This window comes from Pocillopora verrucosa, chromosome 14 (assembly GCF_036669915.1).
Source record: "Pocillopora verrucosa isolate sample1 chromosome 14, ASM3666991v2, whole genome shotgun sequence".
NCBI classification, from domain to species: Eukaryota; Metazoa; Cnidaria; class Anthozoa; order Scleractinia; family Pocilloporidae; genus Pocillopora; species Pocillopora verrucosa.
Window position 1 is genome coordinate 15,104,452 of NC_089325.1, and position 18,719 is coordinate 15,123,170.

The window sequence follows — 18,719 nt, forward strand, 5'->3', positions numbered from 1 at the left end:
AGAATCACGCCGCTGTCAAATTTGAATCGAGCGTCGCTTGTCCTGGAATCAACAAATCTGATACAAAATGCCGTAAAAAATCAAATCACTTTTTGTCATCAGAGCGGCTCTGTAAGCCGAAAAACACCTGGACGTTGCCCTGAATATTACGGGAGATAAAAAAGCCACTCGGAAAGCTTGCGGTTGCGGTCGAAATCGAAGAGTTGGAGGCCATTCGGTTCGAGCTTTGCATGAGTGGAGCACTAATGACGGTGGAAATTTGTGTGCTCTGTGGTTGGTGATTCTGAAGTGCATTTGAGATGGTCTCGGAGACACTTTCCAGCTACGACACAGACGGCCGTGAGCTATAGTGAGCTATACTTTGCTCGCTGCTATGCCCTGAAATGAACATAATGTGACGGTCTGGAACATTCGCGTCAGAGAGCATGGTTATGGCAGACGCCCGAACGGAATGGTTGGTTTATATCTGAGAGAGCTTCGCTTCAACAGATATAGTTTTCATCATTTCGCCTAACTTGTTGACACCCAGTGGTCTGTTTTCGTACCAAACGGCGTTTCAGTATTCACGCTTTGCTTTGGATATTGGAAAAACGCTGAGCACGACGGATTTAATTTTGACACAAAAACTTTCAGACTGGCAAATGCATCATCATCTTCTCCAGTACTGTAAAGCCTTGTTTCTCGCTCTGCTGAGGACTTCCGGGATGGTTTTTTGTGGCTTCCTCGTGGGTCATCACTGTGTACTCGCGGCCACTGGCATCACGCGTGAACTTAAAACTATCGCGGCGAAGATCTCGCTGGCCTTCTCTTTCACGCCTGCACCAGTAAAACGAAACGTAGAACCACGTTTTTCTCAGCAGTCCCGCTGGAGTTGTCATACTGAGGAACGGGCTGGCTCGAATTTTGGCAAGGTCAGATGGTACAATAACTGGCTTATGTTAAATCTTTTCTTTGCCCGCGCGGTGGTTGATTCTGAGCTTGGCGTCTATAATTTTGTTGCTGTTTTGAAATACTCGGTTTTTTTATATTTTCACTGTAACACCGTTGTTGTTTAGGTGTAGTTCAATGGAATTGCGAAAACCAAGAAGAGCTGAACGACTGTACTCTTCGCCTTTTTTTGTTCTGGCTTCCGCATAAAATCTCGCTAGGTTTTGGTCTAATTCCTTGCTGTTCATTTTAAAAAGTGGTGTTGTGATGTTTCTTTCCTGACACCAATCTGTGAAAACAATAATTTTGACATTGAGTAAATAATTTTTTTTTTCAAATAAATCAATCTCAGACAACTTTTGCTTAATGAGTTCGTTAATTTCGAAGCAAAGCAATTGCTTCTTACCTTAGTCGCGTTCGACTGCGACCGCTCAAGTAGTTTTGTCAAGTCGTTTTCGACAGAGAAACGTGATTTTCTTTCTTTCTCTTGTTTATCGTAACTGTCCACAGCCTCGAAAAGACTTTTTTCGAAATTTTCGCTAAAATATCGTCTAAATTTTCAAAACTTTCCGCCATTTTAAAATAACAGAGGGGAAAAGTTTTAATGATGACGTCATCTATGCGTCTGTCCTCCAATAGATCATGGGTGAGAACCAATCAGAATGCGTGCATAACTGAGGTTATTACATAAACATGATTAGTAAAGGTAGCTGTGCAGGCTGTACATAAATCGATATATAAAAAGATACAAAGTTTTATCTCATGAGGTGGCGTGAGCGCACATCTGTACTTTCGTAAAGCACGCTACAATAAGCTTATCAGAATACTTGATAGAATAATTTGATTGGTTAAACAAGACAAAAGCCGTCAAATTTTTAAACAGTCAAAGTTCACAAACTGAAATAGTTCAGCAGTTCGAATTTAACACTTAATCGTAGTCTTTCAGTCTAAACAAAGGATCTTAAAGTTAAATGTGTGGTGAAATCCGACTGGATTGTGGCTCATGAAAACCTGCAATTTCTTTAACATGATAACAACTTCCCGAGGCGCTGTTTTGCTCGAGGTGACGAGGTAAGGAAAATTTGGCTGCTGTGAATTCCGTACCCTTCCTCTCAACGCTTCGGAAAGAATATTGGAGCAAGCTCTTAGACTTTCACTCGAAGGGAGGACGTTGTAATTTCTGAGGCTTCCTTCACTGCGATGACCGGAATTGGCCATGACGAGCCGCGATGAAACTTGCGTGTCGGGCCTCAGCATGATTAAAGTCACGCTGACACCATGATTTGTATACATTTTTGACAGTTATGCCAGTTTGGATATATTTTTCATCAGTTCTGTTTTGTTTGGTTTTTGTTTATTTCTTTTTCTCCTCATTTATGTTTTGTTTTGTTTTTAAACACGAAAATTAATGCTATTAATACTATTGTTTTCTGCGCCTACTCCTACCCTATCCCAACTTTACCCCTAACTTGTCATCGGTTGACTGTTTGTGGGTTAGAGGAGGGAAGCTGTGCGGTAGATCAGATACGGACATTTGATCCACGACTTCTGTTCCTTACAGAGTTTTTTGTATGGCAACAAACAGCTAAAAAAATTGATATTTTACCCTATGACGCGTGCTTTAATAATTTATCCGGCGTTTCAACTCTTTACCTCCCAAATCGACTAACATGTATCTTCTCCTCGCAATTTAAATTTATCCAAAACCATCTGGGTGATGGGAATAGACATAGTTATCACCTGGTGGGTGCCAATATCCACATGTAACACCCCGTAATGTATTGATGCTCAAAAGAGGACCTATCAATCGAATCTATGGATTTAAGGGGTTAAACACAATGAAAAGTTTGAAAATGAAAATGAGTATTGGTTTTTATGTTTCAGTTTTATACAACTCCATGATACATCACCGGTTGACAAAATCAACAATGCAATTGATCCCGGTCAAGTATATAACCGTCAATCTTAAAGAGACGGGAAGGAAGGAGGTGTGTGGGGTTAAAATGGTATGTAAATCTGCAGAATCGTGTTAAATTTTGGCCCAATCCATCGATATGCCGTTATTTTTGTTCAAATTCGTACTCACCGCCAGTCATCACTGCTGTGCTGGCAAGTAAGGTGCGCGTGCAAGCGTTACAACTCTTCACAAACTGAACTACCAAGCCGTCGGGTCATTAAGACTTCGACCTCTCTTAGTGGACCACGTTTTCTTTCTCAAATAGGGGTTTATCACTCATTTTTTCTGATCATTTATTTGCTAGTGTTCGAGCAATACGGGTGGGAAGCTCCTCTTAGATTTAACTTTGATCAAAAGACTATTGTTTGAAAAAAATTTTCCAGAACACGTGACAGCAACAAATTTCAGAGACGATGTATAGAACGAGTTTGTGCTGTTGTTCACTTTCCTGGATGAAAACGAGAGTTGGCACTTGAACGAGAACATTGACACACATTGCACGAAGCCCAGAAATAAAGTTCTGCTCAAAGATGAGAAGAATTTTCAAGAGAGTACCAAGATGTACGAGGTGAATGGTATTGTGTTAGCCAACGCGGATGATGCTAAGATGTATCAGAAGGAGAAAGTGGACTGGTACCTACTTGATATGGGTAACGAGGTTGACATGCGAACAGTCCATTTCCACGGTCAAACATTTCTTTGTGTGAGTGACAGTGAAAAATAGCAAAATAACCATAATTTCGTGGTCTAAAGGTGATAGAAATCAGCTGTACACTTGTTTAAATAAAGTCCTGACATGGTTAGTAAAAGTGAATTTAATGTTTACGGCAACTGACGAAAACCAAAATCACAACAGCGTTGCAGTTTAAACTTCAGCTTGCCCTTTCACGTTTCACGTGAAAAAGCGTGAATCTTACTACTTTAGCTTGAAGGATTTTCAACATGAAACTTCATCTCTATGACTCACAGGGAATAGTTTTGGTGTACTTTTCCGACAATTCACTTCTACTCTGTGAGAAAAAAAGGGGAGAAAATCTTACGTTCACGGCAAACGCGAGACAGCTTACTTTCACGTATAAACGGCAAAGTGCAACTGGCAAACGTGAAAAAATGGAGGGAAAATTGTGATCACGTGGTCGCTATTGCCATTCACGACTCAGGTAAACGCGGTGCTAAATGTCCCTGTTGAAACGTGTTTGTCTCATTAAGCAAATTTAGCTTTTGTCTCAAAGTCTCCGGGTTCATCTATTAGCAAGTATATTTTTGGAAGAGGATGCTCACTGAGGAAATTCTTATTCACACAAACATTTTTTTAATTCATTTATTTACGAACAGAAACATGTCGGCTATCACCGCGAAGACGTTTACGATCTCTTCCAGGGAGTCTTTGCAACCGTGGAGATGATCTCAGACAGTGTAGGGGTCTGGTTGCTTCATTGTCACGTGAACGATCACATTGTCGGTGGAATGAAAGCGCTTTTTACTGTTTATGGTATGTTTCATCTCCTTTAGATTCTGATTAAAAAAAATCCATACATATGTTAGCCGTGCTTACGCTCATCCTTTGTTACAGAAAAATTGAATGCAGTTGAAGCGAAAAAATATTTATTACAATTTATTTGAAGTTTTTGCATCTTCTGTCACGAAATTTATCTTTTTACTATAAAAGCGATCGTTGATTAATAAACCAACCTACACTTTGAAGCCTTAATTGCGCAAATTCTATGTTAAATTGTGACAAGAAAAACTGATTTATTTTATTTCGAACATAATTTTAAACAGAAGAATCATTGAAACCAGTAACTCCAAGCTCCATTGATCCAAGCGCCGCCCACCTGACTGAAAGAAGCAGTTTCTTTATTTGTTTACTATTAGCTGTGCTTATCATAGTGATCTAAAACGAGAAGGAAGACGTCGAAAAGCAAGCAGATAATCGCCTCATATGGATCCGCGAGCTAGTGCTCATGATCAATAAACATAAAAGGTAAAAAACTCTAGAAAACAACAACAGAGCCAAACTAGGCCCTTGTAGCCCAACTCATCCAAAGATAATTGCTAATTCCCAAATTAGCTCTTCAGGTCTTTCCACCCCCAAAACGGCTCTTAAAAATACTCTCGGCAATTATAACAGGAATAAATTGCTCATATGGTTCGCGGGCGTGGCTGGAAGTTTTCAAAAGGTGTCAGGTTACAGTTACGAATTTCCACATGCCTTTCATGAAATGTCTCATACCACTGCTCTTTCTTGTGTGTCAGCGAGCTCGTATTCTAGCGGCGAGCAAACACAGGTTAAAATTTATGTCCTGTAGATAATCTCCGGATTTGCGCATGGTTGCAAACCGGAATTAAAAGAGGTTGGACAAAAGAGACGATTGTATGCAGTTTGAGTTCTCATTGGTTCCATGTGATATAAAGCTCTGTTGTGATTGGTTGATGTGATTATGTTGGTTTCGGTTATAGGACACAGAATCGAAATGCACTCTATTTTAGCAGAACTTGTACATGTTTACGGGACTTATATCTGCTATAATAGCAGCACTTTTTTAAGTCGTTTCCCAACAAAAAGGAAGTATCAGTTTAATTTGCAAAGAAGAAGTTCGAATAAGGAATTTAACTTCCTTCCATGCGAACGCGTTTGTAGATTCTGTTTGACGAATACAATTATTTCAGATGTATATGTGGTTTTTTAAGCGATAATCATTGTTAAAATCCGGTACTGTTATGATGATTGCAAGTACTGAAAAACTCGTGACACATGCAGCAAACGAAGGTGCTGTTGATAGACTCCCTGATGCTACCATTAGCATATATTTGAAATGTTATCATTAACTTTACTTTACACATGAACGATTTTCTCTTAATCCAAAGGTGATTTAGATTGCTCTAGATATCTCGAAAACAAATTGGTTTCGTTTTCAATATTATAAGGAATAAAATCCTGCTTTTTCAAACCAAATATATTTTACGGAACCTTGCGAATAAAATTAATCACTTTGCTAATGTAGATATGTCAACATGAGGTCGACTATTTGCTTTAAGAAAACATTTCTGAAATCAAAAGCTTTTCGCCTAATTAACTAGCGCCTACAGCCTAGAAAAATGCCCTAGCCGAACCTTGAATACCGAAAAAATACATATCATTTATTTCGAGGGATTTCCTTCGGCTCATCCTACCTTCCGCTCTTTTATATATTTTGTTTTTATAACCAATGAAATCACAGCGAAATAGTTCCAACACAATTAAAAAGATCTTCACATGGGAAACGAATGACAAAAAATTATGCTGCAGAGGTCAATTGATAATTTGCGGCAGCGAACAATTATAATTTCCTCGGAGAAGGAGATTTTCCTTTGCCTTAAGGAGATTACATGATTAGAAAAATTACGTGTTTTTCCATTCAGAAAAATCTCCCACAATATTTAGGTGAGCAATGGATCCCAAAAAAATCCGGCCTGTGGTGACTAAGCATCGAGTACATTTGACAGAGAGCTTTCAAAATTTTGGAGTGTTTTTTTCTTTTTTAATTGAGTGCTATTCTCAATTTGATTTAACCTTAAATTAGAGTCGACAGAAAACTACGAATCGAATTTTCTTTTTTTTTAAATACTTCTCGCAGGATGTGTGTCGATTCAGTGGATCGAGAATGGCCATTTACTTCATTGCCACGCAAGAGCTGTCCATTTGCACGCACGCACGGTCCATTTTCACGCGAACACTATCCACTGCTAGGTACATACTTTCCATTGCTGTTTCTCTCCAGCTTGGGAAGAAAAAAAAACTGCGATAGCACAATGAAAGCAAACTTTGTTTCGATTTTTCCTTTATGCCTTAAAAAGTCTAAATACAGGTTTAGGCAACTGTTTGAACATAAGAATTATTGACGTCAAGGATAGCTTAAAATTTACTCTTCACAAATTCTACAATCCACCTTCAACGACATTACATTCCTGTTTTTTTTGTTCTTTTCTGATTGTTCTGCATTGTTTATCATTATTGTGCGGAAGTATTACCCTGCACAACAGAAGTTATATAATTGAAATAATGTGACTGTCAGTATTTGCTTGCAATTTCTTTTTTTGAGCCGACTAATATCTGTCAGAGACCTTACCGCCAATGAAGCTATTTCTATTCAAGTCACTTTTTTTAATACGCATTCAAACTATCGGCTGACACTTCAATAAACATTAACTGACACGACTTCGGTTATTGCTGTGAATGGGGCCAGCTTTATTTGCTTTTAAGGACAGATTTTCATATTAAAAGGGATTCTTAGAATCAATTTTTTATCACATTTCCTAAGTAGTCAAAAAGCTTCAACATCGTTTTCTACGGCTACAATGATGAGTTTTTCAAACTTGACCGATCACTTGAATACTACCACCGGATCTTCGATGCAACCAGAGCTGTTAGTTTTTGCAGTGTTCAAAATAATATTAGCTCCCATAACAGTAGTCAGCAATGGATTTTTAGTTTTAACAGCTTACGTGGACCCACTGAGAGCGTTTCGTGCTCCTTCGTCCTCGTTTCTTATTGCGATGTCAGTGGCGAATGTTTTCACCGGGCTCATTGTTGAGCCAATTTTTGCAACCCTCGAGTACAATGACTACTTCGGAAAATCTAATTTGCCAAACCTCGCAAAAGTTGGATCTTCATTCTCCTTGCTCACGCTTAACGTTTCCTTCGGAATGGTTTTCGCTCTAGCTGTCGATTACTTCATCGCTGTCTTTCGACCAACGAAATACAAAAGCTGGATAACTATACAACGCGCTCAAGTTCTCATCGCCGTCATTTCAATAAACGCTTCTATATTTTCAATACTTCCTCACGCAAACGTGTCCATGGAAATTGTTTTCAAGGTGGACCTATATCTCAACTCAACTGTTAACTCAACCCTGCTTGTTGTTTCTTACATCTTGTTGTACTTCGCTTTTCATGATCAGACCAAGAGATCCTTGAATCTGCGAAGAGCCGTCAACAATCCAGGGCGCGCCAATACGGACGAAATCGAAAAAATAATTGCCCTCCAGAGTAAATTTTGCAGAGTGTTACTCATTTTTGTTATGTTTTCTACCATTCCGGCAGTTTTTGCTACAATTTCATACTACTTGATGGAATATTGTGATCCATGTCAGCGGTACAAGGCAATCGTCATTTTTCAAAAAGTTTGTCTCGATCTAATGTTCATTAAGTGCGCTCTGGATCCTTTTGCGTTTGCTTGGAGACTGTCTCGAAACAGACAAGCGTTGAAGAAAATCATTCTCTGTCAACTTGGAATGCTTACACAGATGCGATCGACAGTTCAACCTGATAATATAAGCAGCTAAATGTTCGACTGAGCTGATTTTATAGCGCTCTTTGAGACAACTTCTTTGAAGAAAAAAGAATGTGTTTTCTTGAGATCTTTGATTATCATCGTGGGATTGTCTTCACTGTTTGGAAATTCCTAAAAAGATTTGATAATATGGCTGCATGCACTGTAGAACAACACTCAGCTGGACAAGAGGGAAAGACCCCTCCCTAGCGAACTAAAATCTTTGGTTTGATTGATTTTGATTCGCTGCATTCTAGATTGCTATTATGCGTCAACCAATCAAAGTTTCAACATCCTTCCCCGGTAAACCCCCCCCCCCCCCGGCTTTTAAACTTTTAAGAATACCCCACCCAACTACCGGGATTTGATGGTAACACTTTTTTAAAAAGCAAATCAACGACGGTGACTATTTATTTACCAAACTTTAAAATCCAGACCTTTCAGACCTTTTACTTCGAATTCTGAGCCTATTACCTTTAGGCACTTTCATCTTAAAAGACACTTGTATTCCTCAGAAAGACTAGACACTTCCGGTTCAAATTTCCCACCACAACCTAACAAGGTTCAAATTTCCACTCCCGGACACAGACGACGGTCAAATCCTCGTGGTTTTCCCGGGGAGTGGGGAGGAGTTATCTCAAATATATGAAATTGCAAAACATGGTGCCAAAAAAAAAATTAATAGGTTAAAAAAAAAAAAAAAAAGGTAAATAAGGAAGAAGAACAATAAAGAACGATTAAATCATTTAACAGTTGCCCCAAATTTATATCTGAGAGTCTTCACGTTGGATTCGAACTCCATCAAGACGTTTCTAATAGGATGATGGATTGTTCGGCTGATGTCTAAAGGTCATTGTACGGCTATCGGTTAATTTTTTTCCGTTGAGATTAAAGGAGTATTTTTATGATTACCTTTTTTCAGACTTACGGTTTAATTTTTTCAATTTTTACGCCTAACAGCTAATTTTGTTTTGTTTTGTTTTTTGTTTGCTTGTTTGTTTGTTTGTTTGTATTGCCATTTTACAGCTTACGGTTAGCCCCATCGATAACCTCTGTCAAATTAGTTCGTTAGATATCTTCTTCGGACACTTAAGCTTTTAAATTTGTACTTACGTAATAATTTGCCTTTCTTTGGCAAACCAAGTAATATGATGATGGTCGACAAAACGCCGCCAAAAGTAGGCCTTCCCTACGGCGTAGCACAGGGCTACTTTATTGAAAAAAAAATGGAAAAAAAGAAAAAGAAAAAGGTTGGTGCAAAAGAGAGGATGAGAATACTCTTCACTAGTCCCTCGCGTATGACTATCGTCGTGCCCAGTCGCTCAGCACCAGCTTTTTGTTTGTTTTTTTTTTTGTTAAGAATATCGCTTGAGGAGATTGGGAAAGTTGTCTTTGTAAATTTTGATTCCTGAAAAAGAATGTTTTGCAAGTCTCAATGCTCAAATATGTCTGGACCCTTTCCTTACGGAACTTTTCAACCGCAATTTACCGCTACTTGAAATATTACGCATTTCCAAATTAAAATTAATGGAAACAGAAACAGATAAACAAACACTAACAAAACTTCATTTGTTAAATATGAATGACTGCCTTTCTCTAAGATTAACTTCTCGGAAGCAGTATAGAGGGAAAAAAACTTACGGTCAGAGTAGAAGACATCAGTAAGAGTAAAAAGTCAAAACATGGTACAGAAAGAAACAGTTCTTAGTTAGATCGGTCTCTGTTTCTGTTCGGTGTAGTCTTTGTTATCTACACAAAGTTTATTAGGTTGTAATTAACATTCCTAGTGGCCTGTTTTAACACTCCATTGTTGAAATGAAAGGGCGACGCTAATATGCCTATAAGTTCCCTCTTAATTACTGGGACATAACAGTTTTAGAACTACAAGTCCTTAAAAAAGTTGTATTTGTTTGGAAAAACAGAGTTTCGAATGAATGCAATCAACCGCAAGGTTGTAATATCACTAAGAGACTTATTTTTTTTGTGGCGGGCTCAAATGTCATTCTTTCATTTTCATGTGAATCAGCCTTCTTGGACCCGTCACTGATGCGTAAAACAAGTTTTATATTTTACTCAAAAGCGAGGCCACGAAGCTTATTCTCTTGCACTTTAAGAAAAACCATTGTTGAGATAATTCAAAATGCAGTTTTAATGATTGAAAGTTGTTTCTTTTATTCGAATAAGGTTGGACATCGAGTACCTCACAGATTTGCGTGTAACCTCATACTTAATTATGTATGCAGTTCTTTCATAAGGAACACAATGGCGAAAACAATTCTTTTCTTTAAGGATCTAGTATTCGTATTCGCTTTTTATGGGTTAATACGGAAATATAATCGTCGCTAAATAAAGATGCATTTCCTACTTATTGTCACTCTCTTAGCTATTTGAAAACTAGTTGAGGAAAGACCTCCGTGTAACCCCCAACTTTCCTTAAACAAACCGTAATCCCAAAAGCGACGTATTGTTTCCGGTATTGTTTCCTTCATCTAAGAACCTGTAAACATGATGAAGTTTGGAGCTGTATAAATCATACCATCTGTTAGGAGAAAACTGTAGAGATGCCGTTGAACAAATCTTTCGGGGAACACAATTTTCCTGATGACGAAAAACTATGCTATATAGCCCAAACTTGATTATTGCTACATGTGATGGACTGCAGAGAACCTTTACAAAAATTGTAGCCTTAAACTTGATAATTTTAGTGACAGTTATTTAATGTAAAACAAGTTGTGTTTACAATTGGAAGCTTGAAATGCAAAATATTAACCAAAAGGGGTCTTATTCATGCTACTCTACTGTTGTACTCTACATGATGCGTAACATCATGCATACATAACGTTTGAATAAAAAAATATATAATTTGCGCCTCTTTGTTCGGACTGTCAAAACTACTGTCGTTTCCAAAATAGGTGGGATGTTTTTTCCTGGTTGCTTGGTTACTGAAAAAGCTTTTTATTAACTCGGTTAGTTCAGAGCACCACTTTTGTGCGACCGGTCGATAGCAAAATACGCGAAGTCGAAGAATCAGTATTTTTGGCAGAGAATTTCAACTCACTTTTATCTACAAGTCATGGTGTTTTGGGAAGAAAGACAGAAGACGAATTTGGTTCGAGTAGTAGGGTTCACAGGTCAGTACTTTTTATGTAGAACCAACACGACTAACGTAGAAACAAGAGGGCTGTGATCGCGATAAACCTTTATTTCTGTCAGAGATGCTGTTACCTGACTCAGATAGGGAGTAATCAGAACTAAGCCGGTTTCCTGGAAAAATCTTGAGACGAATACTCTTGAATTTGGGAAGCGACTCTTAACAAAATAAACGATGGAATGAATATTTTCATTTAAAAAGCGTCAGTGCAGTGAGATGCATATGATTGGCATTATCATCAAGACACAGGATTCATTCGTATTTGCCGTTGGTTCGTTTGGTACCGCGATGCACTTGAAGAATCTTTAAAGTAAATAGTGATCACTCAATATCAGTAAACTGAAATGTACGGCTTACAAATGTAAATGTAGCTTGGTGCTAAGAACAAACTTCCATACAATATCTATCTAAGTGTTTTTGTTGTGCGATAGAACTTGACATATTCTGGCCATTTCAATTTGATTGATGACCGGATTAAGGCAAGTTTATGAAGGTCAAAACGCGTTGTACAATAATTTATTGGTAATCTTCTGACATTAGTTTACATGCAGCATCCATATACATAGCAACAACAGATGCAAATTCGTTGGTGTGTTATGAATGCCATCGAATTAAAAAGTGGCAAAGGGCTGAAGATTTAGTATACTAGGACAGCAGCATCGCTTTTAGGACAAGTTTATCAAGGAACTTTGCGAGCAAAGAGTGAAGAATCGTGTTAACGTTAGCTTAACTTTCTAACCGCCGGTCTATCTGCATCTTTCCGTTTAAACATAAAGAATAATGTAAGTGTGATCGTAAGGAAAAACCCTTCCGGAAGTAGTATAGATTTTCACTGTTTTATGTCAATTTCGACCCTGCATTGGTCTCCATTCTCCTGCTCAATCAACGGATGCAATTCCAATTTTAAGCTCGCTTTACATTTATCAATGCTAGATTAACATAAAAGCTAATGGTACAACATACCTCTAATTTACTAACGCGTAATGTCACTTTTTTTTCGTCCTATCGTAGTTCTGGCGCTTCTCCTCAAAGAAGGAACATGTGATTCAAGTAAGTCCCGTCTTCAATACTCAAGCTAAGTGTTTTAGTTTTTGACACAACACGATGAGAGATCCTTATATGTAAAGAACGTTCTCACTTTATGTCAGAGTACATCCGGCATGACCACCCGCTTTTCACCTGTGCAAGAATATTAATATAATTTTAGTCAATCAACATTCATGTTTTCCGCGAGAAACTCAAGGAAGAGTCTTGCTCATTACAGCACGTGATCATTTCCTCATGATTGCGCAATTGTCTCTCGATAATTAGATTTATTTTTTTGTTTATCCATAACAAGTGTGTTGTTTACAATTTTTTAACAATTTGCTTCCAGCTTGGACGTATCGTTTTCCTCACGCTTGAAAAATGCTATACAAGGAATTTGACTGGCTCGCGGCTTTTTCGACCGGCCTGTGAATGAAAATTTATTTCACGCCTTTTAGTACGTATTTCTCATCATGTAGATAAGAATTATTTTCCTTTATTGACGAGCGCAGAGGTTAACTGAAACCTGCTGGGGTAAATGACGTTTATCGATACAGTTACACGTTGCCAAAACAGATAGCAACATTTAATATTAGAGAGAATAATACGTTGTTTCCACATTTTTTTTGCAAAACAGTTTGTCCCAATGGTTTAATAAACATCACTGCATCCAGCGGCAGCCTCATATATCCCTCGTCAGGTAATTATGGCGTGAATGAGACAAAGTGTTGGAAAATTGAAGTTCCCGACACATATGCAGCAATTGGTTTTCGTTTTTACAAGTAAGTATATCGTCGGTAGCCAGCTGAAAAATTCCACTCTCCAAAACAAACCTAGAAAATTATGGAAAATAGACAAGAAAGGTTCCTCTGTTCTTACCCTTTCGCATTCCTTTAAAAATACGATATAGAGTTTCAAAGCTTCAGATATTTTGAGGGTTAGCTTATTGATGCATGAACGAGGAATGTGCACATTTGATCTGATGCAGACACGGCGAGCACGCCTTGCAAGGATAACATGGTTTTCAGGGCAACATAGGGGAAATTAGTCGTCGCTAACAGAGTATAAAGGGAAGACTAAATAAAATTGACTGCCAGTGGGGGTGGGGGGGGGGGGGAGGGGGGAAATCATAAGAATAATGCAGAACATTAAAGGGGAACAGGTAAATTTGCTTCACGAGCGAATATGGTTGATCGGGAGGTATGGAAACTTACAACAATAACCTGGTTAATAAATGTGTTTTATGGAATTTTGTCTAATTTTCGGGTCTATACGAGCGTCTAAGATTAGGCATGGCATCTAGCTGTCTAAATTTGTTACGAACGCTATGATAAAATGGAGTGAAACTAGTTACTCAAAGACTGGCCTTTGCTCCACTCATGGATTGGGGTGTGTTTTAACATAGCAACAATTTGTATTTTCATTGAACTTTGTTGTTTTGGGATGAACAGGTGAAAATTGGGCACTCCTGTTGTATTTAACGAGCGATCACGAGCTAAACCCTGCAGATAAATTGCCGTCAATTTACAGTTCCCCCTTTATACTCTGTTGGCGACGACTCATCTCCCTTTCATTCCCCTGAAAAGCAAAAATCTATCTCTTCCCTCCCCCCCCCCCCCCACCCCATTGCCCCATCGGCCAGTCAGGACGGCAACGCCAGGGAAGACTTGGATTAAAAAATACATCTCTGCCTTTAATTAGAATTTCAAAAATGGCTGCATGTGTTTACCGTCTCATACGGTGCCACACCTCAGCTTCCGCATAACGTAAAAAGAAGCGTTGAGTTCCAAATAGAAATTAAAATAATTTGCCGTCGCAGTTTCGGTTCGCAGACGAGGGAATTGTGGTGATTTCACGTTGTTGTTTTGCATGAGACGGCCAAGAAATGTACAAAGTTTTAAAACGCACGCGCTAAGCTATTGTTCTGCCAATTACATCTTTTGTTTTTCCATGTCCTCGTTTCCGTCGCCGTCGTGGTTCGCTTAAGGTCCCTATTGATTCGTGAGGGAAGGAAGCCAGTTTAACTGTTTGTGCAATTTTTTTATCAGGTTTGACTTGGAAAGATGCGAGAATTGCAAATGTGATCATTTTCAGAGTGGTGTCACCTACAATAATTTAGATGTGCAATCCAAATCATGTGGACGATACAGTTTCAATTATTTATACGAGTATCTCTGGTTCGTCGATTGGAGCGGTGGGATTTCCTCTAGTGTTTCGGGATCGACTGCCTACATCCGTTTCGTGTCAGATGATACTGAACATTACAGTGGATTCAATCTCACCTTTATTGGTGGCTCCAGCGCTGGTGAGTAGTAAATTTACAAAAAAATCACACTAACTAACTAGCTAACCAAAAAGTGCACAATTGAGCAACGGCAAATAAAGATGAAAGCAAATATACTGTAGAACAACAAGAAACAAAAAATGTATTTGCGCAAGAAGCTATGAATAATTGACGCGCACAAAATAGCTCGATGCAAATGGATATTGGGGTTCCGCTACTTACATGCAGTGTCATAATCAGGCTGAAAAAAGAGTGGGAATGAGTAAGAGTTACAGGAAAAAACCTCCATAGCTCACGGTCACAGTCCGCTTCCTAAACACAAGCGAGGAGAATTGGAACTAGCACAGTAAGTTATGGGGCTGACTTGAAGACGTTCGCGAAAATAATGTAAAGAAATTCCCAACGTTTCCTCTGTTTTCTTGTTGTTGTTGCTGTTGTATATATTCCCTATATATTCCCTAACAGAAACTCCGAAAGGAGTTTCTGTTAGGGAATATAGAGGTCCATAAAATGACGAGAGAAACCAAACGAAACTAATCAAGGTTCATTCCCTTAGAAATTGCAGCAAATTCAGAAAGATAGTGAGTTCACAACTATCTTCATTAGTAATGCAGCTTTTTTGAATTCTCACTACTTTCTCAAATGAAGATAAAAAAACCAAAACAAGCATTTCTTCATTTTTTCTAACTTTCAAACTGTAAAAAGCTACTAAATAAAGGAGGTAAGTTTCTAAACAAACTGTTGTGCTGCGTCGGTGGGGAAGAATAACAGGATAATTTGATAATAAAAAACTAAATCTACTTTGCAGAGGGAGACGTAAACTATCTGAATGCCACCGAAGACGAAACTATTACGTTTGGTACACCAAAGGCTGGCGCCGATGATTACCCTTCAAATTACAAAGAACAATGGTTTTTAATTGTTCCTGAAGGAAGGCAGGTCCAGATAGACTTTGTCTCGTTCAATCTGGAGGACAGCGCGGACTGCCAAAATGACTATGTTGAGTTCCGTGATGCATACGTTGTGCTTGGTGATCCTAAATCAATATCTGGTGAGTACGGTCCAATTCTGACCAACCGCCTGTGTGGAAGTACAAAACCGAGTTCGATACAGAGTCAAGGGAACATCGTTTGGGTTCAGTTCAAGAGTAACAGCAACTCTACCACAGTGTACAAGGGATTCAAAGCAACCTTTAAAGCAGGTGAAGTATGAAAACCTCTCGTGGCGACGGGACTTCTCTCGGGACTGTTTGCGATACTTTTTGGAGTTAGCCTTCAAGAGGGCTCTCCTCTTAAAGTGTCGCTGTAGTACATTCTCGCTCTCTCGCGGCTGCAAAAGGAGAATTTTCTCAACGTCACATATCAGCCTCTGCTGACTTCTTAAAGACATCATCAAACTTTGACAGTGAATTCCCCACCCCTTCCCCCTCCCCTCCCCTCCCCTCCGACCCCATTTAGGGTTGATTCTGAGGGCGGGGAGTCCTTTTCGAGCCATATCAATCGTAAATATTACGTTTGTGGCTTGTATGTTTTCCCGAGGATTGAGTAGACACCGCAAAAGTTTTCCAGGTGTGAGAAGTTTCCGTCACCAACTCGGCTATTTCTAGATTCTCCCGTTTTTTTAAATAGGAAGTGAGCTAGAGAAGGATGCAAACCGCGTTTTCATCGCTTGACTCGACTTTCCCGTTTTGCTCCATTTTCTCAGCGTCAAATAATTACAATAGAGAGTTTTAGAACCGTGTTTTTCACTAAATCAGTGCGTGTGACGTACCGCAAACCGTTAGGAGTGGCGTGACCAAACTCCAGCGGTTTTGAAACTTCTAAACTCTAACCTCTAACCACTAACCACGGTTTGATGTTTACGGTTAACACACCGAACATAAATCTGAAACTCTCTAATGACGTGTTGAGCAGGAACTTCAGGAGCAGAAATGACTCACCTTAGAAAGTGTTAAAAGAATTACACTCTAACTTTTTCTCATTGTCTTGACTTTTACAGGCCAAGGAAGATTATTTGTTTCCAGTCCGCTTACTCTGCTCTTCCTCTCCGCTTTGCTTGTGGTCGCATCAAAGAACAGCGTGTTGTAATGTCATTAACTGAGTACCAAGCAGGATTTCAGAATTTTACATCGCTTTCAGTTCCCTAGCACAATTTCATAAAAATTACTTAGTTTTTTTAACGTGAATTTATACTTGAATGTACAAGGTTGATCTGTATTACATGTAATACCAACAACTTAAAAATCGGAGAGTTTCTTGTTAAGCGTTCTGTCAGTTCCAGGCTAGATAGCTGACGTCTTCTTTGGTGCGTGTGCGCGCTCGAGGAGAATGACGGTGGCGGAACCGCATGATGCCTCCAAATGCTCGACGCCAACAACCAGATAACCAGACTGATTAGTATTGCATGTTAAAAATTGACGTTTGAGTCGTTTAAAAGTAACGCTGTTGAAAATTGTCCAATAAAGTCACGTGTGAAAGTGCTGTGCAAAACTCATGGTTTTATTAATAAATGCAAATCATCTAGACGAGTCTTTTATTTTTTACTTTTTGGACGGGCATGCCCTTCGTCATTATGAAGAATCCACCAAACTCCTGACGTCATAAACTGTAATTTATTCTCGCTCTCATACCTTCCACAAGAAGATGTTTACTGAAGAACACAGAACGTGAAGAATATAAAATTATTTTGTTTCAGAGTCAAGTGCTTAATTTAGACATCACTCCTTTGACGTCCTGGTCACCAAAGAGTACCCTAATATCTGCTGAGGTTATAGTACTGTATTTCAGCACATAAATTTTGTGAAAAAAAATAATAAAACCACAACAAAGTAACAACCACGTAAAAACATAGGCAGTTACACGCACACGGGCCCACTGATCGCATAAGAAATATGGAAGTTTCGGAAGACACACTACATTTTATATATCTTATTTAATAATAATATCCTTATCCAATTTTAGATGCTACTTAAACTTCTTCGGCACGGATTTTTTGTTATTTCAAAGACAAGAGAAAAAACAAAGTTTTCATATGAGTACATTATTTTTCTTAGCTCTCTGAACCAGAATAAAAATGTTATGAACACGGCCAAATGTTTCCGGTATAAACTAGAGGAAAATAGCTGTAATAAATCACTCAGAAACCTTTTGGAAAATCTGTGTAAAAGGTCTATATGTAAAATCCAAGAGGTTATGTACAACCTCGAGACGAACTGTAGTTTATGCTTGACTAGTTCACATCAAAGTAAAAGGTAAATTCCAGTTTCTCTGTGCACTCTTTTTTTTTGTTTAGTTTTAAAATTTGGGCTTTTTCAGCATTCAATGCTTCCCAGTTGAGATGGGCTGGGTGGGTGGGGGACTTTCTTTGGAGGTCTCCGTGGCATATCCACACTCAGTTTTCACTCGCACTTTTACCTTTTACAGAATCGAAGTGCACGTGTGCATCCTGTTAATTATCGACCCAAAGTAAGAAATTGAAGGTAGAGAATGATTTTATAAAGTGTAAACATCGCGAAGGTACATACTTAGCATGCAGGTAGATAGTTTGCTTCACCCGCTCCAAAATAAAATAATTCTGCTTAAAGAATAAACGAAATCAATAAAGGATGTATATTTGACAAAAACAAAGATATTACAATAAACCTGTATATTAGTAAGTTTATTTTACCACAATATACTTAGAACGGAATCTTAGATAATTCACCTCATTCAACACGCCCTCAATCTCAATGAAAACTCGCTCGTGTTTATTTACTTGCCTGACCAACTTAGCTATCAAAACTTGCTAGTAGAAATGTGGATGAAGATTTTATAGTACCATTTAAATGCATATGGTAGAGGGGCGAATCGTCCAGAGATTAGGGGCGCAATTGTTGCGCGAACAAGGCAAATGACTACTTGCGGATGGCTTTCGGGTTCTTCAACTCATGGAATAATCAAAAAAGGTTTGATGTGGCTGGAGGGATTATAGATTGAGCATATTTGTGACTGGGTCGAGTTCATCTAGTTGAGGCTGATAGTAAATTTTCCATGTGAACTGAATGAAAACGGAGCGAATTATCCG

General features: G+C 38.7%; 2 protein-coding genes and 1 pseudogene across 2 annotated transcripts; 2 read left to right on the forward strand and 1 right to left on the reverse strand.

Annotated features, from left to right (window-relative positions):
- Nucleotides 1-81: 81 nt before the first annotated feature.
- Nucleotides 82-1,503, reverse strand: LOC136278208 (uncharacterized; annotated as a pseudogene).
- A 5,719-nt stretch (nt 1,504-7,222) lies between these two features.
- LOC131774724 (adenosine receptor A1-like) lies at nt 7,223-8,209 on the forward strand. The gene has a single exon (XM_059090785.2). The coding sequence runs from the start codon at nt 7,223-7,225 to the stop codon at nt 8,207-8,209; it is 987 nt and encodes a 328-aa protein (XP_058946768.2).
- A 2,945-nt stretch (nt 8,210-11,154) lies between these two features.
- LOC131774741 (bone morphogenetic protein 1) lies at nt 11,155-17,111 on the forward strand. The gene is made up of 6 exons (XM_059090816.2): nt 11,155-11,327; nt 12,359-12,397; nt 13,011-13,155; nt 14,422-14,678; nt 15,466-15,858; nt 16,656-17,111. The coding sequence occupies exons 1-6, from the start codon at nt 11,270-11,272 to the stop codon at nt 16,742-16,744; spliced, it is 981 nt and encodes a 326-aa protein (XP_058946799.2). The 5' UTR covers nt 11,155-11,269; the 3' UTR covers nt 16,745-17,111.
- The last annotated feature ends 1,608 nt before the right edge of the window (nt 17,112-18,719 follow it).